General features: G+C 42.8%; 1 protein-coding gene across 1 annotated transcript in view; it reads left to right on the top strand.

The window, feature by feature from the left end:
- COLGALT2 (collagen beta(1-O)galactosyltransferase 2) overlaps positions 1–27,963 on the top strand; it is a 105,566-nt gene extending 77,603 nt beyond the window's left edge. Inside the window, exons 6-12 of the mRNA XM_032862654.1 lie at positions 1,452–1,571; positions 11,820–11,896; positions 15,745–15,851; positions 19,494–19,626; positions 20,745–20,872; positions 24,626–24,832; positions 26,386–27,963. Coding sequence (XP_032718545.1) covers positions 1,452–1,571; positions 11,820–11,896; positions 15,745–15,851; positions 19,494–19,626; positions 20,745–20,872; positions 24,626–24,832; positions 26,386–26,662 — 1,049 coding nt within the window. The 3' untranslated portion in view covers positions 26,663–27,963. The remainder of the gene's footprint in view (positions 1–1,451; positions 1,572–11,819; positions 11,897–15,744; positions 15,852–19,493; positions 19,627–20,744; positions 20,873–24,625; positions 24,833–26,385) is intronic.

The raw sequence follows: 27,963 nt of genomic DNA on the forward strand, positions 1-27,963 counted from the left end.
AGAAAGTGCGATAGTAAATAATACGTATAACCTTGCCGGTGTGAAAATAACTTTCTTGTCCCTCCACATTTGATGGACAGCTTCTCTAGGTCTCCTTTCCTTTTTTACTGAAGCTTTGGAAAGGTGAATGGTAAAATGAGTCACCTAATTAGGATCGAGAGGCAACTGAAACATGAAATCACTTTCCTTCCATTTCCTGATCTCATCATAACTTTGCAAGAGGCTACATTTGGGTTTGAAGCGCCTCAGAAGCGTTTGCGTGGGCAAACAGCAGAATTAGTGAGTTCACTTGGAGAAGCAAGAGAAGCAACCGTGCATCTTGGACCAGCCCTGATTTGAGCCAGGTTCAGTAAAGAGGAGGATAAAGGCCCTTTTCTTTCCCCCATTCTTCTCTGTTAATGCCGTGAGACAGCTTCACCTGATTTGGCAGGTGATAGAACTGACTGGAGGAAATTTCATCTGCACAACATAGAGAAGTCACTATGCAGGTAATTCTGTGTCTGGAAAGCATAGATGATTACAGCAATTAACCAGTCCGAAGCTTGGACCCATGGACCAGAGCTTGGCAGACTCATCCTTTGAATTAAGCAATCTTTTCATTAGGCAGGACTGTCAATTGTTGGGTCTCTATGAGACCATCTTGATTCCTATATTCCCAGCTGTCTGGTTAAACAGAGGTGCTAGCAGCTCTTGGAGTTAACCATATGGGGCCTGGAGACCCAGTGTTGAATACAACGGGGCTGGTGCATATTTCTGGTATTGCTACACTGCGGATCCTTACCAGGACTTGAAATGCAGACTTTTGTCCCTTTATGAATCTGTTATACAAGTTTCACATCTCTTGGTTGACTCCCAATCCATGCCTGCTAAGAGAAGAAATAAAACCATAGAGACGCCATGGAGAATTCTAAATTTCCTTTGTTTTTTGTTCTTCATATGCCTAGATTAAGCTTTAATAATCTGTCAGCCTCACAGGATCTTCCTGTTGGCTTTCATATCAAATGTGGATTTTATTCCTCATTTTCTTGTTATTTCCTGTAGGCGGATTACAGTGTTCCATTCTGTTCTCTGGAATGGGAATTCCTTGCCTCCTTTGATCCCTTCATGCCTTTCGTGTTCATTTTCAGATCACGGGTATGCTTTTTCTTCAGAGAGAAAAAAATCAATTTCCTCTGAGCTGAAGAATGGCCCATGGTTTTTATTAGCCCCCAATGCTGTGTTAAATTTTCTTAATAAAGAGCATTTTTGAGGTCTACAGACAGTGTCTGAACAACTACTGTTCAGTTTCAGTGCCAAACTCAGCTTCAGCCACAGTCTAAGGATTTTGGGGTCTCTGTGTGTGTGTGTGTGTGTGTGTGTGTGTGTATGTGTGTGTTTCCCCTTAGTTATCTCTAGAGAACTAAGAACTGTGTTTTCTGATTGGTTGCTTTTTTGCTGTCTTGGGTCCTCAGGCATCCAGATGTACGTCTGCAACCGAGAGCACTACGGCTACCTGCCCATCCCCCTGAAGCCCCATCAGACCTTGCAGGAGGACATTGAGAACCTCATCCACGTGCAGATAGAGGCGATGAGTGAGTGACCCAAGAACCTGGTGGATGCCTCTTGTTCCCTTGCCACTGTGACCATACCAGCCCTTCTTCCCCTCCCCCAGGACTGAGATCTCACAGCCATCAGTCTGCCTTGGCTGAAACATTCACTGGTTCATTCGTTCTTAAACTTCTCCTGTGTGACATATGAATAGGACAAGGTCTGCCCTCGGCAAGCTTCCGATCCAGGTGGCGAAGCTGGGCACACAGGAAATACATCTCACACAAGGTCATAAGAGCTAGAATGGTGTTTTGTCACGTGGATCCGAACTCTAAACTTTTGCTGCTTTCTAATTATATGGCTTTGGAAAAGCAACCTAACCTCCTTAGTTGTGAAATGGAGATAAAGCCTTAGGGCTTGGGAGCAAATTCTCCATGATATATATAAAAAGTCCAATAACAATAATTATGACTTGAACTTAGTAATAGCTTATCGTGTAACAGATACTAGGCAAGCATTTTTTTGTCTGTAGTCTCATTAATCCTTACAACACTCAATGAAAGGGTTTTTATTATCCCCATTTCACAGATGACAAAATGGAGGTAGAGAGAGGGTCAGCAACTTGCCCTAGATCACTTTGCTAAACAAACAATGAATTGAGACTTGAAACAATCTTGCTACCTGCAAAGCTCATGTCCTTTATCGCTTCTGGGTCTAGCATGATGTCAGAATCGGTAAATGCTCAATTACCGGTTGCTGTACTAATTAGGATGTAGAATGTGCTGTGTGGCTAAAGCAGAAGGTAATGGATAAACTCTGCCTAGGGGAGGATGTTCAAATGGATTCCTAGAGGACGGAATATTTGCATTTCTTTTTCACGTAACATGTGAGAAATTCCATTATTCATCATGGGAGTATAGGATGTGGTGGGGAGGGGCAGTGGGGATGGTTGGGGAGGCACAGCAGGAAGTGAGGCTGGAAAGTGGGCAGGAACCCAGCCAGAAGGACCTCTAATGTATAAGAAGGTGTTTGGACTTTTCCTGAAAGGAGGGGAACTCTTAAAGACATTTTTTAGCAGAGAATGTCTGATTGAAATCTGAACTTAGGTCTCTCTCATGGTAAGAGAAGTATGGCTGGAGTAGGGTGGGACGGGGATGCCTGGTCTCAGGCCAGGGGTGAAGAGATCATTTTGAACATTACATGGTAAAGTAGGCGATACATGGTAAGGATCCAAGCTAGGGTAGGACCAGGGGGAATGGAGAGGAAGGAAGAGATTAAGGGAACCGTAAGATGTAGGCTTGAAGGGACTCAGCCACAGTCTATGGCTGAGCAAAAGGGAAGCAGAGAAAAGTTTCAAAGTTCTGACTTGAATGCTTTGGGATCGCTGTGGGAGTTTTAAATGGTATAGAGCTTGTAGAATAAAGGAGAAAACCCATGAGTTCATTTTTAGACCCACTGAGTTGCTTGTGAATATCTATTTCCTGCTTCCCAGCTTCAGACAGTAAATGCCTTGTTGATCATATTTGTCTCAAGGTATAGTCCTTTGCCTATCACCTAGTAGGCACCCAGTAAATATTTGTTGAATAATTGAATGAATGAATGAGTTTAGGTTGAAATGTCCAGTGGAGAGATGAATCTATCAAGCCTAAAGACGTTGAGTTGAGATTCATGCACAAGATCATGCGACATCCCAGAATTTCAATAAAATAGGAGTATGAGATGTGGAAGGAAGTTCAAGTAAGAGAAATACTGAGAAGTCCAGTGGATTTTTTTCAGCTAATGCCCGTAATGAGGATGATTTTGAAAAGGCTGAATGAGAATTCAGAGTGTTTGAGAAGTAACTAAGAAGCAAGAAAATAGAGAAGAAACACAGTTTTTTGTTGTTGTTGTTGTTGTTTTTAAGAAACATGGTTGGGACCTGAAGGTAATAAAGACAATAACAATTTAAAAGATTCATAAGAGTCCTTTAGATAACAGGCTCTTTTACTGTATTTACATAAGCTTCTGTTTGCAAAACATCGGTCAGCTCAGTGTACCTGGAGCACATCAGTGGTGCTGAGCAAAGTGCGTCCATAGACTACACTTGGAATGAGGAGGGCAGAGCTCCTGCCATCACAACCTTTGCATGCTGGTGTGCACTGTAGCTTGTAAGCCATCCAGTCTCTCCTCATCTCAGTGTCCCTGGGTTTGAAAAAAGCAACAAGGAACACTACTGTTCTCAAATATAGAGAAAATAATAGGAATAATGAACAACAATGACAGAAAAAAATCCAGCCTTCATGGGGGGGAATAGAATTGAATAGGGAGCTGCTTCATTGTGACAGTATTTCTTGAACAAGCCTTTAGCAATTTTTTTGTGTGAATTTCTTTAATACGTACTGTTTCTGCCTGTTGTCTGTGTTCTAGACAAGGGCAGTATCTTACTGCCTTTTATCCCAATCACCTAGCCCAGTGCATGATATATGGTTGGTATTAAACAACTTGTTGCTGAATGGATGACCAAACCACTGAAAGAACGAACAGGAAATGCATGAAAACTGTATTGCAAAGAGCACTGAACCCGATTCCAAAATAATGAATTTCAAACTAAGCTCTGTCCCTTAGGAAGGGAGAATTCACCTCCCGGAGCTTTGGTTATTTTATCCGTAGAGTAAAGATAATAGCACTTACTTTGCAGGGTTGGGAGAGGCAAATAAAATAATGGACATCAACTCCATAAAACATTGAAATGTGATTATTAGTTCTCAGTTTGACCTTTGGTTATGGACGGCCCCTTATCACCCCTGTTTCATGGCCATCAGACTTGACTCCAAGTAGATGTCAGCTCAGAGAGGACCAGTGAGATCCTTGCCTTCTCTTGTTTTTCCCCATAGAACTGAGAGCACAGAAGCTTCCCTGTATGTAGAAGCACACACATTGTCAATAAAGTTTTTAATTATTATAAATTACAAATATGCACAACACCATGCTATGTAAGTAGAATTCATCTGAGAAGAATCTGTAATATATAGCTCTCATTATTGACCTCCCAAACCATACCAACTCTAGTACCAGGCACTTTATATATGGCATTTTATTTAATTCTTATATTTACCTTCTTCAGTTATAATTTTGTTAACATTTCAGATTCTGAATTTTAAAAAGTAGAACATAATTGGAGTAAGAAAAATGATCAGAAAAACAAACCTTCGAGGGTAATAATGCAGAAATATAGACTAGAGGGCACTGTAGGATTAAGAAAAAGATTAATGATGAAATCATATCTGTCAAGTGTCCTCAGGAAAGATGATCCAGATGTTAAAAGCATTTTGCACAACATCTGGAATCCAATGGGCATTAAAGAAGTGGCTGCTAATAGACTATACCAATTTCAGCATTAGAACAAGAATTATATTTATGTACAAACATTGAATGCCTTCCTATGATCTATGAGTCACTCTATGAAGGTACTGGGGATTCAAAACATTTTACAACCATTCTCTGTTTTGGGTGTAGATATTTAACTGAAGACATAGGACAACCATTAAAAGATCCCAATAGTGGAGTATAGTGCTTTGTAAGCACATATAAGAGTAGTTGGAATTTGGAATAGGGAGAAATTGCTGTGGGCAGGTGTGTTCTAAGAGTCCACAAAGCCCTGGTGTTTCTCAGACTGGGCTTTGCTAGAAGTTTAAACAGAAGAAGTGGTACAGTGAGGGCACTATAGGCAGAGGAAACAGACCGAGCAAAGATAGCATCCAGAAAGCATTTTCACCCTCGAAGAGGGCTGGCTTTGAACAGTAGAAGTAAATAAAATTTGAGGGTTGGGGTGACTTAATTGTTGTGGCCCTTGAACTACCCACCTAAGGCAGAATGTTCATTCTGAAAGCAGTAGAAGACAGGTAATATTTTAGAAGAGAGAGTGGGGCTGTAAGTACTGATTAAACACTTAACTATATTCCATGCATTGTTCAAGATGCTGGAGATATAGCAGTTAGCAAAATCAGCAGAAACTTCACCATCAGTGAATTTATATTCCAACACAAAGAGATAGACAATCTATCAGGGGAGCAGCCACATGAATATTTGGGGGAAGAGTGTTCCAAGCAGAAAGAACTACAGGGGTACCTGGGTGGCTCAGTCATTTAAGCATCTGACTCTTGATCTCAGCTCAGATCTTGATTTCAGGGTCATGAGTTCAAGACCTGTGTTGGGCTTGACACTGGTCATGGAGCCTACTTAAAACAAAACAAAACTAAACTAAACAACAACAAAAAGTTCCAAAAAAACTATAAAGGCTATTAGGAGAGCTTGTGATGCTCCAAAAACAACAGGCCAGTGTGGTCAGAGTACAGAGGAGTTGAGTAGAAGGAGATGAGGTCATGAAGGAAGAAGTGTCTGGATCAGACAGACAGAGCCTTGTGACCACAGCTAGGAATTTAGATTTTATTTTAAAAGTAATGGGATAGTGTGTTGGGATGGGGTGGAGAGAGTGGCATAATGTTATATATGCATATAGAAAAATCACTCAGTTGGTGGTGCGGACATTTAAGTATAGGAGGAGTTGTACCTCTCTCTTGGTAAGAGAAAATGGTGGTTGGGGTGCAAGTTGTGGCAGGGAGGTGATGAGAAGCAGGTGGAGTTAGGATATATTTTGTTGTGGAGCCAACAGGACTTACAGAGACCTGGATGCAGCCAACAAAGGAAAGGAAGGAATCCAGATGACACCAGGATTTTGTCCTGGCATACCCTTTAATGAAATGGGAAAAGATGTGGGGAGGGAAGTTTTGGTCATGTAAACTTATGATATTTTTAAAACATCTCAGTGAAAAAGTTAAGAGATACTTGGATATGACTGTGGAGTTCAGGGAAGATACTCCAGCTCAAGACAGACATTTGAAAGTCATTAGCATTAAAAGGATATTTGAAGTCATGGAACAGTGCGAACTTGTTTAGTAAAAGATCATAGAAAGGGAAGAGGGGAGGGAATAGGACAGATCCCTGGGGGAGACAAACAGCCAAAAATCTGGAAGGAACGATTGAGAAATGTCTCAGGAAGGAGCCAGATGCAGCCGAGAAGGCCCATAGAATGAGGATAGGGAATTTAACCTTGGTTCTGTCAAGATAGAGATCTGTGATGACCTTGATAAAAGCCACTACAGTGCAATGATGAGGACACAGGCCCACTGGAGTAGGTCAAAGGGAGGACAATGGGGAGATGAGAACATGGAATCTTGTTGAGATGGGGACAGAGAAATAGGATGGTGGCTGGAAGGGAATGAGAGATTAAAGGAGAGGTTGTTTTGTGTTGTGTTCTTTTTAAGATAGATTTTTAGCATATTCATATATGAACAAGAAGGATCCAATATATAAGGAGAACTGGGTGATGTAGAAGAGAAGAAGGCAGTTGTAAGGCTGAAATCCTTGAGAAAACAAGAGGCGTTGTAATCTAGGACGGAATTGGAGACGTTGTCCAAGGTGGGAACAGAGATGCTTCTTGCACACTAGTAGATGGGAAGGCAGAATGTGTAGGTACAGATGCAGCTGGGTTTGTGGGCTTGAGGTGGAAGGAAGAGGTAGGTATACTTTGAGTATTTTCTTTATGAGGTATATAGTTCATCAGCTCGAGAGAAATGCTGGCGGTGTCGGGAGAGAGGACAAGGCATAAAACAGATCGCTCGGAGAGTGGGAAAGTAAATTTACTATGGAAGCATAGTTGCATCATTTGGCAGAGTCGAGTGCCAGTGTGACATCTGTGGTTGTGATTTTAAAGTGATTCAGTCAACACAACTGTGTGAATTTTTCTTGCAGTGTTCTTGGGATTGAGTAAGTAGATAATCAAGTTCAAGCAGGCCTGGGATTTTACCAAGCAAGATCCAGGGAAGCAAATCAAGAGTCTTTCTAAAGGAGTTGGGGGTTAGAGTGCCAGCCCAAGAAATCTAGGTTGGATACCGATGGACCTGAGGACATGAAGAGGTGATGGGGACATGGTAGTGGGTCACTGAAAGAATGATTGTTGGTGCAGGAACTAGAACCCCGGTCTTCCGGTGGATCACCACACGGATGCTGAAGTTTTTTAAGAATGATGGTAGGGACAGGGGGCGCCTGGGTGGCTCAGTGGGTTAAAGCCTCTGCCTTCGGCTCAGGTCATGATCCCAGGGTCCTGGGATCGAGACCCTCATCGGGCTCTCTGCTCCGCGGAGAGCCTGCTTCCTCCTCTCTCTCTGCCTGCCTCTCTGCCTACTTGTGATCTCTGTCTGTCAAATAAATAAATAAAATCTTAAAAAAAAAAAAGAATGATGGTAAGGACAGCAAGACTGTGAGCCAAGGCTGTCATCATCAGTGGCTGAAGAGGCATGACCAGGGGGCAGAGGGGGCTAATACACACTTCAAGAAACTGGGAGTTTTGAGGGATGAAACGGAAACAGTTTGGGGGGCGGTTTGGGGGAGATAAGAAAAATCAGCTTCTACTCTGATGGGTGAAAGGGAAACCAAGTTTTAGTTAAAATAAAAAGGTGAAGAGACATTCAGAGAAAGGAAGGGACTGAAACGTCAAAGAGTTGATGAACTACAGACTGGAGTTTCAGAAAGCGGAGTGAGGAGCTGGGGTGGGCTGGGAGCTGGGGTGTAACACCTGCTAAGGCTCGCAGGAAGCACTGTGTCCGTTGCTCTACCCATACTCACTTACTTTGTATGTTAGGAGCCATATAGAAAATTTGGGAATGTGCTTCCTGCACAGAAAGTTGGAGGCTACTTCTTATAAAGGTGAAAGAAGTCAAAGGGTTATATGAGGCATGTGGGGATTGGTCTTGCGAGTCAGAGCATGAGCTGATGGGAGATCTCAGGTGCCCATTCTCAGTAACAACATTCTGAAGCCACAGAATGTCATGTAAAGATTATTAAGATTATTGGACACGAAGTTGGATGGTCCAGTGATCTTACCAATTGCTCACTATTGGATCTTGGCACTGGTTACTCCTTATTTGACCTTGGGCTAGTCCTCATCTGGGTGGGTCTCAATTTCTTCATCTATAAAAACAACCAAAAGATAAATGAGGATAAATGATGTCATGAATATGAAAGCACTTAACAAATTGCAAAGTGTTGAGTGTGACCGTTGTTGTTGAGAACAGCATCGTGCTTGAAGAAGACTATTTTAACAATAGTGTGCATAATGAGTTAGGACAAGGCAAGACTAAGTGCATGAGAGTTTGAAAATATTAAAACAGCCCAAGCATGGGGACGCTTGGGTGGCTCAGTCGGTTAAGTGTCTGACTCTTGATTTTGGCTCAGGTCATGATCTCAAGGTCATGAGATCCAGCCTAGCGTTGGGCTCCATGCTGAATGCAGAGCCTACTTAGGATTCTCTCTCCCTTTCCCTCTGTCCATCCCCAGCAGCTCATGATCTCTCCCTCTCTAAAAGAAGTAAATTAATTAATTAAATTTTAAAAAGTAGCCCAATCATGGTGAGCGAGAATCTGAGTTAGGGTGGTAACTACAGCAATCGAAGAAGTTCAGAACAACTTTAGGTTTATGATTAAATGATTATGATTTAGTTAGGATTTGGTACAAACATGATCTCTCAAATATTTTGATGAGGGGGGCATGACTAGGCTGGTGCATTGTATGCTGCTGGATGGTGTGTGTCCAGTGTAGACTACAGAAAAAATGGTCACCCAGAAGAAAGACTTGGCTAAATGAGCTGTGAATTCAGCCCACTTGCCAACCCAGCTTGATGCCAGTGACTACCAAGGACCAGCTTTGGGGGCAGGCCAAGTGGGGGTAAAGGGTTTAGGAGTCAGACTTAAGTTCAAATACCAGCTCTATCAGCTCTGTGACCTTGGGCAAGTTGTTGAAGCCTTTATTTCCTTATCTGTAAAAATAGGGACATGTGAAAATTAAATAACTATGACTATATATGTCAAGAGTGTAGCCCAGAGTTCAGTAGATAATAAGATCTCTGTCATAATGACTGTGATTATTATTCTTAGGTCTTGAAACTATCCAGGAGCCAATGAAGCATATTGTCTCAGTTGGTGTGGCACAGTGAGGGGCTATGTCTAGAGAGGGATTCAAATTATCAATGATGGAGTCAGAAATGACCCCAAACCAAAGCTGAGATATACCTAACCTTCAACTCTGATGAGGCAAAGACACATCCCTTCTCCTTGCACAGTTAATTTCTTAGTTCTAACTTTATCATTCCCTGTCTTTCCCCGTGGCTTTGCTCAGTCTTTGGGGACAAAACCCAGACATATTTCTCATATTTTTGCTCAATGGTGGCTTTCAGAAGCCAACCCCTTGTGGCTTGTGGGGGACACTTGTCCTGTGATTGCAATGACTGCCCATGTTTGATGGAAGCAAAGTGGCTAAAAGCAGTCTCTTTGGCTGAATTGTTAAAGCCACACAGGCCATGTGAGTGCCAAACAGAGACCAACAGTGTGAAAAGGGGAACTCAAAATGTAACCCCCTCCCAACTGCAAGACTCAAGGAGGGAGAGCCAGGCAGCTCCTCCAACAACATTATGAACAAGAAGGAGTTTGTATGCTAAGTTTCTTTCTCTCAAAAGCCTAACTCTGTACATGGTGGCCCCTCCAACAATATTTGTTGATTTAAAAAAAATTAATGAGGAGTGGGGTGGAGCAGAAAGGAACAAAATATTCTGAGCTTCTAATGGAAACAGAAACACGGGCACTGTGTATTCACAAAAATGTGACCATAGGGGTCAAGCTTGAAGGAATAAGACCAGTTCTTGTGTTGGACTTAGGAAACCCGTCTCACTACCTTCTAGAACTCCACATCATCTGATGATAAGTGAAACTGGATGTCGTGGTTTCTTTTTAATATCCCAGGGAAGGATACATTAAACAAATAATACTCTTTGGACAGTATCTCAGTCAAAAGGATGAAGAGGTTACACTGGGATATCAAATAGTGACAAAAATCTCATTGGCTTCCTATAGCAATGGCCTATTTCTTGCAATGCAAAGTCCATAGTGGTCCTCGCGTCCTTCTGGGCACCTGTCCTCCAGATGCTGGCACATGATTCTAGGCTGCTTCAAATGTGTGTGGCTTCTCCTTTATCAACATCTGCTACTGTGACCATTGTGGTGGGCTGGGGCAGGGTGGAAGGAGGGCTTGGAGAGCTGAGAAGTAGAGATTCATGAGCCATGACCAACTTCAAGTGTGAGGAAGTGATTCTTCTCATCTGCCTGGAGTGGAGGAGATGGTGACTGCTGAACAGTAGTGATGGCCACCACCAGCAGTTCCTCAAGCCACCCAAGTGACCAGCTCTCACTGTATTACTCCTTTAAGGAAAACCAAAGGAGTACTTTGGATTTGCAATTCCAAAAATCCTCAAGACTTTTCCAGACTCCCCACTCAACATGGCCTCCGAACTCTCAAATGTATAGTTTGTAAAGAAAACCTTTTTTGGAGTATAAAATAAGTAAATCTTGTATTACTTAAGATGCAGTGTACCCTTACCTGGAAATTTACCTGTTAGCCCTGTACCAAGTTTTGGGATGTGGGCTGGCCCTCAAAGGCAAGTTCCTGTTAGAATAAAGGACCTTTTGCATACCTGTAGCTAAACCTGCCTGAATGGGATAAAAATAGTCCCAGACTAGTCTCCTTTAAAATATACAGAGAAAGCATTATTTAGAAGAAGTCTGGCCTACTTTTGAGGTCTTTCATTATGAGCCACATTAAGTAACAGCTGAAAAGTTACTGAATTTTTCCTGTGTCCATTTACTGTGGTGAGTGCTTTGCGTGCAGGTCTCACTTAAATTTCACAACACCCTAAGAGATATACTTTTTAAAATATTTTTATTAAAATATAATGTATTATTAGCCCCAAAGGTACAGGTCTGTGAATTGCCAGGTTTACACACTTCACAGCGCTTACCATGGCCCATACGAGAGATATACTTTTATTATCCTGATTTTACACATAAGGAGACAAGCTCAGAGAGGTCACTTAACTCTTCTAGATCTTCACAGAGCAAAGTTTGGACCCAGATCATCTGACTCCAGAGGTTTCACTTTTAACCATTACCCTAGACTGACTCTCATCTCCTCTGAAAATAAGTCTTAAGGGAAATGAAGTGAATATTGCAGTCTGCATATGAACAAGCATTCTGGAAACCCTGGCCATCAGGGTTCTTGTGTAGCCTCTCAGTCCTGGAGAACTGCCGGGCAGTTATCCCCAGCCCGGACATCCAGACTGTGTTCCCAGACTCCAGGTGTGTGGATGGAATCCTCTTCCCTGAGCCTTTCACTAACAAAACGCTCTGTGTGTTTCTTGTGTCTTCCAGTTGACGGTCCTCCAATGGAACCCTCCCAGTTTGTTTCAGTTGTCCCTAAATATCCAGACAAGATGGGATTCGATGAGGTAGGAAAGGTGTCTGTGTGTGCATGTTCACGCATGTGCATGTATGTGGCATGCTTACATGTTCATATTGGAGGGCAAGCCAGATCCTACATCTGAGAGCCAGCAAAACTGGCTTGGTGGCTGAAAAGGCACCAAGGTCTGGGGAAAACCACTCAATTTGTATCGTGTCTCAGCTTTCTCATCTTAAAAAAGGAGGATTTGGGGTGCCTGGCCAGGTCAGTCAGTGTAGTACGCAACTCTTGGACTCAAGAGTCATGAGTTCAAGCCTCACGCTGGGTGCAGAGGTTACTTAAAATAAAAAAGTAAATAAATAAAGATAAAAGATGAAAAAAGAGAATCACATGCACCTAAAACTAATGTAATATTGTGTGTCAGCGATACTCAAGCAAAAAAATTTTTTTTAAAAAAGGAGCATCATGGTGAAAATGAATTAGTCATTGGGTTGGAAAGAAGTTACTATTTAATCAAGAGCAAATTTTATATTTTCTAGGAGCAGATACCCCTATATTTTGTGAACCTTTCTATCAAGATTCAAGGGTAAAGAGGATAATGTTTTAAGTATTTGAGGACCTTAACTTTATTCTGAGTGCATAGAAACCATTCTGGCACAGTCTGTGTTTTATTTTCTCTGTGCTGTTCTTCCATGGAAAAAGGTTGAAGGCAGGACTGAGAGGGAAAGGAAAAAGAGAAAAAAAATTTTGTTGTGAAATTCTACCTTTCAGTGGGCAAGAACTTCATAACACTCCAAGGGCCATATTTATTGTACAGTTTTGATTGCATGAAGAAGGAAGCAGGAGTATAAAGAGATACCTCTCTTGGTAACACACACTACAGCTACTTGGGAGTGCCCAAAGTGTGACTCCCAAGTCACTGAATCCTTTGTGGGTCCCTTCGGTCAAGTAGCTGCAGATCAGTATTCAAGCCTTTGGTGATCTAGAGGGTAGGACAGTGCCTCAGGAATCCACAAACTGAGATAGAATTTTTCCATGGATTCTGGGTATGATATAGGCCAGGCTTTGTGCTGTGCGCTCCCACCATCGCTCCAGTCAAAGAAAAAGCCTTGTTTATCATTCTTTGCTGGATCACACATGTCCCCAGGTACAGCCATCTAAAAGCTGCTGGGATGGGCACTGGTAATTCTTGTATAAAATTGACGTGAATCTGGGCTTCAGGAATGGGAAAGAATATTTCCTGAATATTAAATGGAAAGAGTTAGCAGCTATGATGCTGTTTCCACAGAGGGTAGAATGAGAAGAGATGATTTTAATGTGGGAGAGAGGAATTAGAATAAAGTGCAAATAATTTTTTAAAACAATCGGGGCTGCAGAGAGGTTTGGCCACTATCACGCACCGGACCAGCTCTCACGTCTCACTAGAGCTGTCCTTCCCTGCAACCCTTGTCAGCCCTCCGTTCTCCAGGTGAAAGGACCCAAGTGTCTTTACATAGATTCATTTTTCTATTTAGACACATTCCTCGAAAAATAAATAAATTAATTAAATAAACACATTCCTCAGAGGAGCAAGCCAAGGGAAATCAAGTGGGACAAAACCAGGATCTTCTAGCTCTGGTCTTTCATTTGGACGGGGCTGTAAGGACTGGGTCCCCACTGGAAGTCTTTGGAAAATGCCAACTCTAGGAGGTGCTGCGGGTCTAAGAACAGAGATAAGATGGTGGATAGGGGGGATTTTCATGTGCTTTTTTCATTCTTCGAGTACTCCATGACCTTGGTGACGGTGTCTGGGCTGCATTTGGCTCTGTGGTTCTTTCTCTGTTTGCTGTCCACTAAGTATGAGCAAGCCATCTGTGTTTCTCCTTCATGGCTACAATTTTTACTGCGCTTGTCCTGGCAAAAGCTGGGCCTGAATTATTATTTACTAAAGTCTTTCCAGACTAGAGGGCTCTGGTTTGAGGGGACTTTTTGTTGTATTTCTGTTCATTTTTTTGTTCGGGTTTGTTTTTGTTCTCCTGGAGTGACCTCGGGCAGCTCCATGTACACATGAGAGGAAATGCCCCTTCCTTTCCATATCTTTTAAAATTGTGGGATGAAACATGGCCCATCACACTGTGATCCTAAACAGGAAGAACATGAAATGTAAAAGAACACAACCATTAAGTTATGAAGTCCCAAGTTACAAGGCAAGTAGAGTCACCACAGAAATTATGTTAAAAATAAATACTCAGTTAAGTAATCAAGAGAAGTAATGAAATCAACTCAGTTAGGTAATCAGAGAAGTAATGAAATCATGATGCCCCGAATTCACTTTGACCTAAATCAGAGGATAATTTCTTTAAAGAGGACATCTTGTTCTCCCATCAGTTTCTTTGCCCAGAGCTATATAAATGGATGGAAGTGAGAATATTTTGGAAGGATGGGTTGAAATTTTAATGTGGCTTTTGATCCAGTAAAACATAGAACATATTGATGGTTATATGCAGAATAAGGAACCAAAGCTTCATCCCCAGTACCCAGGCTGGTTACAAGACCTAGTTTCTTCTTTATTCTGGGCTTGACATAAAGCAAGCTTTGTCTAAACCACATAGCATTGGCATTTTAATCTGTGTTGTTCTTGTGAGGTGAGGTGGTTCAACTCTCCCTTTTACAAACAAGGGAATTGGACCGTGAAGCATTCAATGTCTTCCTCAAAGTGATCTGGGTAGTTAAGTCAGGATGAAGCCAATGCCATCCTACTTATTCCTGTAGGGTCTCCTTTTCTATGCTACAGACTACGTGTCATCAGTATTTCTTGCTGGCAGCTGAAATCTCCTACTCTTAGAGGCCTAGTTTAATGTTTAGAGTGAGTTTGTCATTGTTTGTAGCAAAAGGACCTTGGGAATACACATATTTACCTATAATAGCATTCATGAGTCTTGAGGTATTTCCATGGCTTCTTAAATCTGAGAATAGTCAGGACCATCTCACTACCCATAATTCCCTGCTGTGGTTTCATGATATGTATGTATTTCAGGCAGCCGTCAGGAACATAGGGGCGAAGATGAGGGGCTACAGATGAACCCAGCCCTCATGGGAAAGGAATCTGGAAGCATATTTTTGGAGACTTCATGGACGAGTTTGATGTGGAGATGACACCTTTCCATTTCTCTATTCCTTCAAAGGGCTGCCTCTAAGAGTAGAGCCCCTTCTCTTTACTTCTTTCCAAAAAATCCCCTTGTCTCTAGGGGAGTTGAAGAATTCTGGCAAAGAATCTCCCAACATTAAGACCTTGATATTTCTGTTTGAAACCTTTGGAAATGCAAGGAATGTATTAAGATTAGATTTTTCTCATTCTTTGAATGACTTGAAATTTATTACAATGGATATGAAATCTAAGAATAGCTAATATTGAGAACCCATGAGATAGGACCAGGATCATCCCAGTTTCACAGATGAGGAAACTGAGGCATGGGAACTGGGCCAAGGAAAATACTTAGTAAATAAGAGTCAGGATGTAGACTTGGGGCTGCTAATAAGTCTAACCACGTGCCCAACTGCCTCCTACCTCTGAGTCTTCTGTTTGGGGTTTAATTCACGCTTGGCCTCCTCAAGAGTAACTTTGTGAACTTTCCTATATCAAGAACAGGGCAAACCTGTCCACCAACAAGCATCAGAGAAACAAAGAGAGGGTGAAGTCACTGCAGATGGTTCAATTTTGAAAGTCATTCTGTTTGGATTAATCTCATTTGACTTGATATGAAATATAAACAGATCTTCACCACGGTTTTCCTTTTTTTTTTTTTTCCACTCCTTCTTCTAACTAACTTTGGCCCTTACATTTACTTAACTTTTCAAACAGCCTAAAGGAAAACTTGAATAATCTGTGTTTCCTTTCCTTTTTCTTCCCTGTGTTAGATTTTCATGATCAACCTCAAGCGCAGAAAGGACAGGCGGGACCGGATGTTGCGCACCCTGTATGAGCAAGAGATTGAGGTCAAGATTGTCGAGGCTGTGGATGGAAAGTGGGTTGGGTTTTTTCTTGAATTGCAGTTGTGGTTGGAGTGGGAAGGTGCCCTCTCTGACAGAGGGTTAATGCTCGGCGGGAGGAATCTAGAGTCATTAGAAGACATACTGTTCTAACCGCCACACATAGCCTACTTTGGGAAAAGCTTTATGAATGAGAGCAGCATTTAAATTAATTTCACCAGGTAGAGTAGGCCTGCAATCCAGTCACCATCCAGAGAACTCTGGTCTTCATTATGCTGAAGGCTTGCAATGGAAGTGATTTCCCCCTTTCTCTGGGGGTTTTCGCAATGGTTGTGGTGGTTTCCAGATTCCTATAATATATTGGAAGGAATGCATTTAGAGTTGCATTCAGAGCCTGATTTAGACCAAAGTCGCCAAACCTGGGCCACCTGAGGAGAGTAAATGGGGAGGAGAATAAATGGGGGAACATGCACAATGATGTGTATACCCTGTTGCGTGAGATCTTGCCAGAGCCTGCCTGGGCTGATCATGTTTCCCAAGAATATGGCAGGAAATTCACAAAGGGAACTTGGTTGAATTCCTTCAAGAGTTTTGCTCTAGCTGTTGTTTATTATCTCATTTTCCTTTGCCCTTTTATTTGACACTTTATTTCAAGGCGTCGATTTTTGCAAAACCTGCAGTTCCATGTTTTATGTAAGTTTGGAATATGAATGGCTCTAAGGAGTATGGCTGGAAGCTATTGTGAAGTGTCTTATGACTTTTGGAGAATTTAATCAGTTTCTCAAAATGTGGCCTGGACACCCATGTCAGAGTCTCCAGGGTTAGGCAGATTCTTGAGTCCCAGCCCAGGGCTGCTGAATCCTGATCTCCAGGGCTAGGACTGGGAATCTGCATCTAAGAAGCCTCAAATTCTTAGGGAAGGTTGATTCTTAGGTAAGGCTGCCACTCAGTTAAAATATAAAATATAGGACACTCAGTTAAATTTGCCCCAACATTGCATGGGCTTACTTAGACTAAGAAATTACTCATTGTTTATGTGGGATTTAAATTTGACTGGATGTTCCATGTTTTACTTGCTAAATCTGGTAGCCCTGTTCTTTGGTACACTGGAGTTGGGGAACCACTTCTTCCAATACTTAGGAGCCCAAATTTTATTTATAGGCCACGTGGACCAAGGGAAGTGAGTTGAATTGTGAGAGTTCTTTATTTGTTCCTCATACAAGTCTCTTGTCGGAGATACAATACTATGAAATTTTTGACATTCTGTTCCTCGTTATTGCCTTCTTGTGTTAAAAAGATAACTTCTACTCTACTGTTTTTTTCTCTTGTTTCTTTTACTATATATTTTTTAGTTATTTTCTCAGTGACTGCCATGGAGATTACAATTAACATTTCAATGTATAGCAATCTAGTTTATATTGATACAAATGTCCTAGAAGAAAACATAGGGGGTAAGGTCCTCACATTAGTTGTGCCAATTTTTTTTTTTTGGATTTGACCCCAAAAGCAAAAGTAAACAAGTGGGACTATATAGTAAATTAGTAATTACTATACAGTAAGTAATTACTGTATAGTAAATATAGTAATTATCTACAAAATGAAAAGGCAACCTACCTAATGGGAGAAAATATTTGCAAATCATATATCTGATAAGACATTAATTTCCACAATATATAAAGACTCATATAATTCAATAGTATAAACAAAAAACCCAAATAACTTTATTTTAAAAATGGGCAAAGGTTCTAAGTACACATTTTTCTAAAGAAGACATGCTGGTGGTCAACAGGTACATTAAAAGGTACTCAACATCACTAATTATCAGGGGACTGCAAATCAGAACCACAATGAGATATCACCTCATACTTGTTAGAATGGCTATTATTAAAAAGATGAGAAATAGCAAGTGTTGACAAAGATGTAACAAGAGGGGAACACTAATGTATTGTTGGTAGAAATGCAAACTGGTGCAGCCACTATGGGAAACAGTATGGAGGTTCCTCAAAAAATTAAAAATAGAAATACCATATGACCCAGCAGCTCCACTTTTGGGTATTTATCCATAGAAAATGAAAAATCAACCTAAAAAAATAAAAAACCAACCCATATATGTATCCTCATGTTCATTGCAACATTATTTACAAAAGGAACCTAAGAGTTCTATCAGTGGATGAATGGATGAAAAAGGTGTGGAGTATGTAAATATATACAAGGAAATATTATTTGTCCATTAACAAAGGAAGTCCTGCCATTTGTAAGAACATAGATGGCTTTTGAGGACATTATGCTAAGTGAAATAAATCAGACAGAAAAAGACAGATACCAAATGGTCTCATTTATATGTGGAATCTAAAGAGAAAAAAAACCCATATTCACAGATACAGAGGACAGAGGTGATTACAAGAGACAGGGTTGGAAGGTGGGTAACATGGGTGAAAGGGGTGAAAACGTACAAACTTCCAGTTGTGAAATAGATAAGTCTTGGGACTGTCATGTACCACATGGTGACTATGGCTAACAATATGCATTGCATATGTATGAATGTTGCTAAGAGAGTAGATCTTAAAAATTGTCATCATAAGAAAAAATTTTGTAACTAGGTGAAGGGATGGACATTAAATAGACTTAGTGTGGTGATCATTTTATAATATGCACAAATATCAAGTCATTATGGTGTATACCTGACACTAATATAATGTTATAAGTCAGTTATATCTTGATTAAAAAAACAACTGAATTTCAGTGGTCTACAGAAGCTTAGATTCCATACTGTTTCGTTCTTTTCACCATCCTTTGTTCTTTTGTTGTCAAACAAATGACTTCTTTCTATATTAAAAGCCTTATAACAGAGCCTTACCATTTTTGCTTTATGCAGCTATAATTTAAATCAGAAAATTTAAAGAGAAAAAAAGAGTTATCAGTGAAAAACATTAAACTGTCATTTATATTTACCTATGTGGTTACATGTCCCCGTGCTCTTTATTTCTTTATATGGATTTAGGTCGCTCTCTAATTTCCTTTCATACCAGCCTTAGAACTCCATTTGGCATTTCTTGTAGAGCAGATCTGCTAGTAACAAACCCTCAACTTTTATCTATGTGTAAATAATTTAATTTCTCCTTTATTTTTGAAGGATAGTCTGACTAGATATAGAATTTTTGGTTGACAGTCTTTTTCAGGTAGCATTTTGAATATGTCAGCTTATTGCCTTCTGGCCTCCATGGTTTCTGAGAATCAGCTATTAATCTTGTTAAGAATACTTTATATGTAGTGAGTCATTTCTCTCTTTCTGCTCACAAGATTGTCTCTTCCATTTTTGTTCTTAAGTTTAAAAAAAAAAATTAGGTCCAAAGAAAGGACACGCACACGTTATGTTCACAGTTCTTCCTGTCCTCATCCCCTCCAGTATTTAATGCTATTAGCTACTTGTCCTTCCTTAGGAAAATACCTTTTCAAACTGTTAAAAAACTGGTGATACTTAGAACTACGTTGGCAATTATGAGGGATATACCAAGTGTAAGACATCATTGTATCCTTCCCTAAGAAATGATGGGAAACCTGAGAAGTCTTCTCAGTGTGCAGAAGGGCTCTGAGGAACATCCAGAACTCTCTCTTTCTGGCTTCTGTAGTGGGGACATCTCAAATGTTAATTTTCAGACGTGTTCTCTGTCATGCAGAGCACTCAACACAAGTCAGCTGAAGGCCCTGAATATTGAAATGCTGCCCGGATATCGAGATCCCTACTCCTCTAGGCCTCTCACCAGGGGTGAAATCGGCTGCTTCCTCAGCCACTACTCTGTCTGGAAAGAGGTAAATAGTGCTTGATTTAGATAGGCAGTTTTGTAATGAGGAAGAAGGAAAGTGGGACTTTGTAGGTGAATTAGGGCCAGATATAAAGTGGACCCATTCTGTTCTGGAAGTACGCTTGGAAGTTTCTGTTGCCTCATGTCTCCCTCTGAGGAGACACAAAGCCAGTGACAAACAAGGAGAAGGGGCCTTGTTGCCACTTGGGATGATGACAGGGGAAGACACCCATGTTCAGGAGGCCACACTCCTTTTGGTGTATCCTTGTCCGTAGTAGGAATGCCTTGTATTGTGTGTATCTAGCATGTCATCATTTATTAAATGATTTCGTACAAGAAGGCACACAGAAATCATATGAAGTCAATCAGGACACATGGGCCCATTTTATCCAAGAGAAAATAATTAAATATCTTGTCTATATAAGAAGTGGCAAAGCCAGGACATTAACTCATGGCTTGAGGGAGGTATGTGAGTGTGGGGCTTCTGATTAAGGGTCAGTTCCCACAAGAAAAGAGAAAGTCCGTAAAGAAGGGCCCCTTGAGTGCCTTCCCTCTTTGAATGACCCAGTCTATGCCAATCTTTTTTTTTTTTAGTTAAACTTTAAGTGAAATGTAATAGACAAATATAGAATTACATAGATCGTAAAATATAGGCCAATGAAATTTCACAAATGGGATAACAATACAGCCATGTCAACCAGCACCCTGATCAAGAAACAGGTTACCAGCACCCCAGAAGCACATCTTCCATATTTCCTTCTAGGGAAACAGTCCCCAAGGGTAATCACCGTCTTGACTTCTAACAGGCCAAAATAATTTTGTCTACTGTACTTTCGTTTACACGAATGGAACCACGAATGGGTGTTGAGGTATATCCTCCCAGGACCACAGTTGGGAGGTTCATCTTATAACGTTGCATTTGATTATAGATCGTACATCCTCACTGGGGAAACCAGACCCCAGTTTATTTAAACAATCTACCCCTGATGGCATTTGCTTAGACTCCAGTAATGAGCTATTACCTACCCTGCTTCTGTCTTCTCGACATTTTAATATATACTTACCTTAATAAAAAATAGGCACTGGACTTCTCATGAGGTCTTTTCCCACTGATGACCTCTACAGGTGATCGACCGAGAGCTGGAGAAGACCCTGGTTATTGAAGATGACGTGCGCTTCGAGCATCAGTTCAAGAAGAAGCTGATGAAGCTGATGGATGACATTGACCGGGCTCAGCTGGATTGGGAACTGATGTGAGTGACAAGACAAGCTTATCCCAGGGCATTGAGAGGATTCAGTCCTATTCAAGGGGCAGCAAGCCCCGCCTCCCCAGCTGATCGGAGACACAGCTCCCGCTTCCATTTCCTGACTTTCTCTCCACAGATGTTCCCACACACAGGAAGTGAGTGGACGGTAGCCCCCGGTTTCTGGATCTGTGTACTCTGTGGGCTGAGAAAGAAATTATGGGAGATTCTTTGGGAGACCCAGAGTCTGCCTGCTGGTCAGGGGTCTTCAGACTGAGCGCTCGTGTGGAAGCACAGCAGAAACCCCCCCCCAGTGAAATAGCAGTGCCTGGAGAGGTGGGAAGAGAGAGGGGGAGGCATTCATTCAAGGCCAAGAGTCCTGTGTCACACTTGAAAGCAGGTTTCCTCTGTAGCCTCTGACAGTCTGGGGGCTGAAGGTCTGCACGAGAGTGCCTCTCTTGGGAAGGGAAGTGTGCAAACAGTAAGAACACTGAGCTGAGTTCGGTGGAGGGTCAGAGCTCATCATAGGAAAATCAGGCTTACCAAGGTAATGCTGGTTCTGAATTGACATTTATTGATGCTCTGATGTCTCTGGGAAGTAAGTCTCTCTCTCTTTCCCTCACCCTCCCTCTCTCCCTTCCGCCCTCTCTTTCTCTCTCTCTCCATCTCCCTGTCTCCCCCTCTCTTCCTCTCCTCTCTCTGTCTCTCCCTCCCTCTCTCTCTCTTTCTTTTTAAGCCAAATGACATTTTGTACTTCTGTCCAGTGAGGCGGAAAGTTCCCAAGCATTATGTACACTTCCCAGCTGTGTGTCAAAGGCAATTTCATCAAATCAGAGCCTGTTCCTTTGGAGCGGCTGCAGCAGACAAGCTGTCCCGACTCCTCCCATCCTCGGAGGGAAACGGAGCTATGGGCCCAAGTGAAATACTTGTTCTTTCAGAAAATGCACCATTCTGAGCCCAAAAGAAACCTAGTAGTGACTCAACTAACCCATGGGGAATAGACCCAGAAATCAGTACCGTGTAATATCAAGACACTGGCTCCGTCTCAGATGTTAGCCGTGTGATTAGATTCTGCACTGTCCCTTAGGATCCTTGTCTGTTCCTGTAATCCTCCAGAAGGCCCCGCACCTCGGTCTGAGTCTCTAGCTCTGCCGTCTGCGGCTGCTCCTCACGGGCATGGAGCCCAGAAGTCATTTTATGCTCACAGGACCTGAAAAAGCAACTTTTACTTCAGACTTGGAATCAGAGGACTCGACTTGGGGAGCCTAAGCCCTATGACTGACACATGTCCTTGTCCACCTGTGGTTTAGCTGGTACATTTCTTGGGACAAAAAAACCAACAAATTTGGGACACTTGGATGGCTCAGTCAAGTAAGCATCTGCCTTCAGCTCAGGTCATGATCTCAGGGTCCTGGGATCGAGTCCCACGTTGGGCTCCTTGCTCAGTGGGGAACCTGCTTCTCCCTCTGCCTGCTTCTCCCCCTGCTTGTGCTCTCTCTCTCTCTGACAAATAAATAAATAAATAATCTTAAAAACAAACAAACAACAGATCCAAGAAAGCAGAATGATTGGATAAGGACATGGATAGAGGGAATGATAGAGACACAAAACAAAAATCTTTTCTAAATTTCACAGACTGATCAAGTCAAAATATGCCACTAATATTGTTTATATACTATTAAAGAATGACGGTGGTTTCAAATTTTTCTTTTCTCTTCCTTCTTTCCTTCCTTCCTTCCTTCCTTCCTTCCTTTCTTCCTCCCTTCCTCCCTACTCCTCTTCCTTCCTTCCAAGAGAGATACAGAGAGAGGATGCAAGCCATTGCGGGGAGGTAAGCAAGAGGAAGCGATAGGATCTTAGGCAGACTCTGCACTGAGTGCAAAGCCCAACACAGGGCTTGATCACACAATGCTGAGATCGTGACCTGAGCTGAAACCAAGAGTCAGACACCTAACTGACTAAGCCACCCAGGCACCCCTCACCTATCCTGTTCTAAAATGAACAACAACAAAAAAATGTTCCTGAAGCTCAAAACATGAAAGCTGATAAGCTGTCCGTGGCTGCTATGTTACGTTTCTCCCCAAAAAAAGAAATAGTAAATGGGAAGAGTCGAACAAACCATTGGAATCATCTAGGGCAGTGCTGCCCAACAGTAACATGGCAGGAGCCACATACATTATTTGAAAATACCTAGTGATCCCATTCGAATGGTAAAAAATACATTAGGTGAATTTAATAATACATTTTATTTACCCCAACATCGCTAAATATTACTTTAACATGTAATCAATATTTTAAAACTATTAATGAGATAGTCTACATTGCTTTTTGTTTTTGTGTCTGTTTTAAAGCTTTTTCATTTTTTGTTTGTTTAGAGGGAATGAGAGGGAGAGAGAGAGAGAGGCAGAGGGAGAGGGCAAGAGAGAATCTCAAGTAGGCTCCACACCCCACATGGAGCCCTACATGGGGCTTGATCTCAGGACCCTGAGATCATGACCTGAGCCAAAACCAAGAGTCAGACGCTTAACTGGCTGCACCGCCCAGGCACCCTTTTCCACCATCTTTAACATCCAGTGTGTATTTTATGCTTATGACACATCTCAGCTAAGTTTTCAGCTGCTGCAATAAACTGCAATCCTACCAAAACAGTTTTGTATAATGGAAAAAATATTTTACACTTCTTCAGTTTTATTTTTAAAATTTTAACTTAAACTATGTTCAATGAACCCATTGAGTACAAACTCAGGCCCTGGCCCTCTAGCCCCCTGTCAAGCGCTCAGTGGGAGTTTCTCTTCTCCCTGATGGTCCATGAGAGAAATTCTGGATGGTTTGGTCTGAAGGGACAGTGGCTGAGAGGGTCTGTGTTTGGTGTCCTGAGAAGGTGAGCAACGACACATGCTACGAATCCCGAGAAGTCTTGACAAGAGCAATCTATTGAATGCTGGAAGAGAGTGTCTTAAGGCAAAATAGAGGAAAGCAACTTCACCCCCAGGCAGGAAGCCCTCCCCTCCTCAGCTTGCTCCAGGCAGGTGGAAAACAAGCAGGTTCCAGAGAAAGGTGATGGATCACAGGTCCATAGTAGACTCTGGGAAAGCGGGACTGGCCGAGTGTATATCTTCTGTTGCAGAAGCTGTTGGAGAAGGACCGGCCCTGCTTGGGTGCTTTTCTCAGAGCAAAGTGAGGGCAGAGCTAGATGTGCGTGAGGAAGAGAAAGCCAGGCAGGCTTAGTCACTCATTCTCCCCAGGAAGGACTCCCTTGGGGCCACTTGGGTTGCAAGGTCTTTGACCGTAGACTGTAGACTGTGTCTTCCCCACAGCTTTTTCTGTCCTGTGTTTACTGCCAGCATCTGGAGAGCTTTCTGGAGACCATCAAAGGCTGAAACTCTAGGGACTTGAAAACTCAGGACCTCACCTCTGCCCCTTTTTTGTCTACTTCCAACATTGTAAACACAGCTGGAAGTCCCATACCATCTTTGGGAAATGATCAGAGGGATCTTTTAGTCTCTCTAGATTTGAACTTCCAGGCTGGAGCACAGCGCAGAGCAGGAGCAGTTGAGATGTTGGCAAACGGGGCCAGGAAAATGGCCCCCCTTCACGGAAGGTGCCAGTCGTCATTGGTGATTGGATGCAGGTTGTGGTGATACTTTTGATGTAAGACGCAATAAGTCCCAGCTTTCAAAAGTATCTGCAAAACCTGTGCTCTGTTCTTCCAGAGGTCTGATATTCAAATTGGGATTTTCTCCTCCATCCGCATTCTTCTAGTTATATCGGCAGGAAGAGGATGCAGGTGAAGGAGCCGGAGAAAGCGGTGCCCAACGTGGGGAATCTGGTCGAAGCCGACTACTCCTACTGGACGCTGGGCTATGTCATCTCTCTGGAAGGAGCACAGAAGCTGGTTGGAGCTGATCCCTTTGGGAAGATGCTACCAGTGGACGAGTTCTTGCCAGTCATGTACAACAAGCATCCTGTGTGAGTCTCCCTGCACCGCCTGCTCGTCGCGGGCACACCCCACTCATATGCCGTGCTCCTCAGGTTCTCAGTAGTGTGTGGTGTTTTCTAAAGCTGTGCTGCTTTCCTAAATGATCTTCCCCTAATCATGACTCAGAAAGGCTGACCAGAGTGACTGTCCCCTTGTACAGATGGGGAAGCCGAGGCTTGGCGGCGGGGTTGTGGGGGCTCCTCTGGAATAAACCCAGTGTGTAGTTTACCTGGACATATTGTGCTCAGTCCTCCCCTTGTTTTTGATCTTCTCATTTCCATAAACTCGCACACCCGAAGGTGAAGATGAAGGTCATCTTCCTGAGCACCTTCAAGCGTTCAGTTCATTTTTCAGTCCATTGTGTGTACTTGTTGGCCAGACAGGGGTCCCACTCCCTGCAGAGCTCACAGTCTGGCTGAGAATTGAGACTCATGGGCAGTCCTCGTGATGTACGGTGAGACCTGCAATCACAGCGGTGTGTCTGAGTCTCTGGGAGGCAGGAGGTGGCCCCTGAGCAGGGTGTCCATGGAAGATGGCGGTCAGGGTGACGCTCAAGGTTGCCCTAACACAGGAGCTTATTCAGACCTAGCATTGTTTGAAGGATATGGAGATGTGTGGTTTATCTGTCAGTCTCCCGTCTAACCTGTGAGCCCACTGAGGCAGGAACAGTCTCACATCCCCGTGTCCTGAAAACCTAATCCCAACTTTACCCATAATAGCTTCTCAATCAACGAGTCCTAAATTCATTAATGGAGCAGGAACCCAGGTTCTAACCTTGGCTCCTTCTCTCAGTTGCCAGGTGATCTCTTTACTAACTGGGCTTCATTTTAGTAGTTAAGAATTTGTGTCCTGCATCTGGCTTATTTTGTCCCTGTCCTCGGTAAAGATGGGTGTCCTCACCTGCTTTGATACCTCTGACTTTATATCCATGTCCTATCAGGAATATGGAGGTCACCCATCATCCCTGTGACAGACAGGAAGCTAACACCTACACTGTACTAACTGAGCTAGGAGCCAAGCAGATGTCACCTCGCATAATCCGCATGGGGGAGGGGGGAGTGAGTCATCCTCCCCTTCACACCCACAGGATGCTGGGATGCAAAGCCAAGCTGGCGTGCCTCCAAGCCTAACTGTGTGACTTATCCCACCATTGCTGTTCAGATCTCAACTAATTTATTAATCCAAGAATAGGGCATCTTCTGCAAAGTGATCACCTTTATCTCTCAGGATGGTCCAACAGAGCTTAATTCTTAGCTTTTAGAGTGAGACCTGAAATTCATCTTTTAGAGGAATCCAACCAAATACAGCAGAAATAACCCTTCTTTTTGCGTGTTTGTTTAGATCATTTGAAAACTTTTAAAGAAACTTCTGTTGTGTTTGTAGACTAAACGTTTCCCCAAAGGGCACAACTTGAAAAATCATCAGAGATGTCCATGACAATGTAAGAGATGACCAGCACAGCCTCTCTGCTCTTCCCGCCCCCACACCATTTGCTAAATGTCATAGCCCCTCACTCATGCACGCATACTCCTCTTGTTTGCAGAGCTGAGTACAAGGAGTATTACGAACCCAGGGACCTGAAGGCCTTCTCCGCGGAACCCTTGCTCATCTACCCCACACACTACACGGGCCAGCCGGGGTATCTGAGTGACACAGAGACCTCGACCATCTGGGACAATGAGACAGTGGCCACCGACTGGGACAGGACCCATTCCTGGAAGTCCCGGAAGCAAGGTCATATCCACCGCAATGCCAAGAACACAGAGGCCCTGCCGTCGCCAACCTCCCTGGACACGGTGCCTTCGAGGGATGAGCTATGAGGTCTCCATGGGGGATTCCCCACCCTCGATTTTTCCAATGGGCTGTTCATCTGTTTGCTCCAGTGTCTTGTAGTGGTCACAGTCCTCTAACCAAAGTGGTCTACTGTGATTGAGCAAAATGAATATATTCTTGACAGGGGAGGATAAGAGGGAAACTTAACCCAAATTTCCTAAGATGGCTAGAAGATAGGCTTTAAGGCAACCATCGAGATAAACCTCAACCCAGATACCTAGCCCTTCAGTCTTTATCGGTATGATACTGCTTCCTACATTAAGGATGAACAATATGGCCCAGAGACTCATCCCTGAGAAAGGTAATCAAGTCAACAAATGGGCAGGCAAGGCAGCTGAGCCAACTAGACCACATCCATTGGTCTCATGGGCCCATTTCATACCATAGGTGTAACCTTGAAACCTTGTGTATGTAACATGTTTGCAAAGGAGGGGGATCAAATCGTTTAAAAGCAAATTAATTGGGCGTTGGTTTAAAGGAATTCTCTCATGAGCCAATGTGAGCTGTTCATCTCAGTCCTCGTTATCCAATAGGGATGGGTATTTCGGTCTGTCTGAGACTTGGCCTTTGACTATCATGGCGACTGAAGCTCTCCTAGAGAGGCGTCAAGTTTGCCATGTGGGTAGAGTTTAGTAGACATTTGAAGGTTTGTGTAGATCTCTGAGGAAAACAAGAACTCAGACTTTGGCCTTCTATTGTGGTCACTTGAGTTAGGATGCTCTATTTATGAAGATAAATTTAATATATAAGGGTTCGGACTGGGGTCTCGCTGGTGTCTTCTGTCCCAGGGCACCCTGTGCTGCCGTGGCACATCACGCTTGCCTCTCCACGCCTGAGCCTGGGAACGAATTGTGAGTGTGACTTTTATGAGTCACTGTTAAGAGGCAGAGCACATTTTTAGGCCAGCAACTGTCTTTGCCTGAGTTTTTCATTCTATTTTGAATTATTTATTCTACAAAACGTGGGGGAGAGGCATGTATGATAAGGCAGAGAAACAGATTTTTCAAGCTTTCATTGCGCCCCGGGGAGCAGCGAGTATGCGATCTGGTTCTCCCGCATTTCCCAGCCTGGCTCTTCAGGGAGGCCTGTGGAGTGGGAGAGTCTCACCATCTGGAAACAAATGCTTTTGCGTTTCAGATGACAGACCTTGGTCAGAAACAGTGGACTGCTCCACTGATTTAGGCCAACAACCAGGGAAACTCTCGGAATCGGCCTCCTGGGCAGATCGATGTCCTCCCCGCTTTCCTCATAGAGTGATTTTCTGGAAAGTGCAGTGTTGGGCTACATG

This window comes from Lontra canadensis, unplaced genomic scaffold (assembly GCF_010015895.1).
Source record: "Lontra canadensis isolate GAN:19392208 unplaced genomic scaffold, GSC_riverotter_1.0 scaffold24, whole genome shotgun sequence".
In the NCBI taxonomy this organism is placed as follows: domain Eukaryota; kingdom Metazoa; phylum Chordata; class Mammalia; order Carnivora; family Mustelidae; genus Lontra; species Lontra canadensis.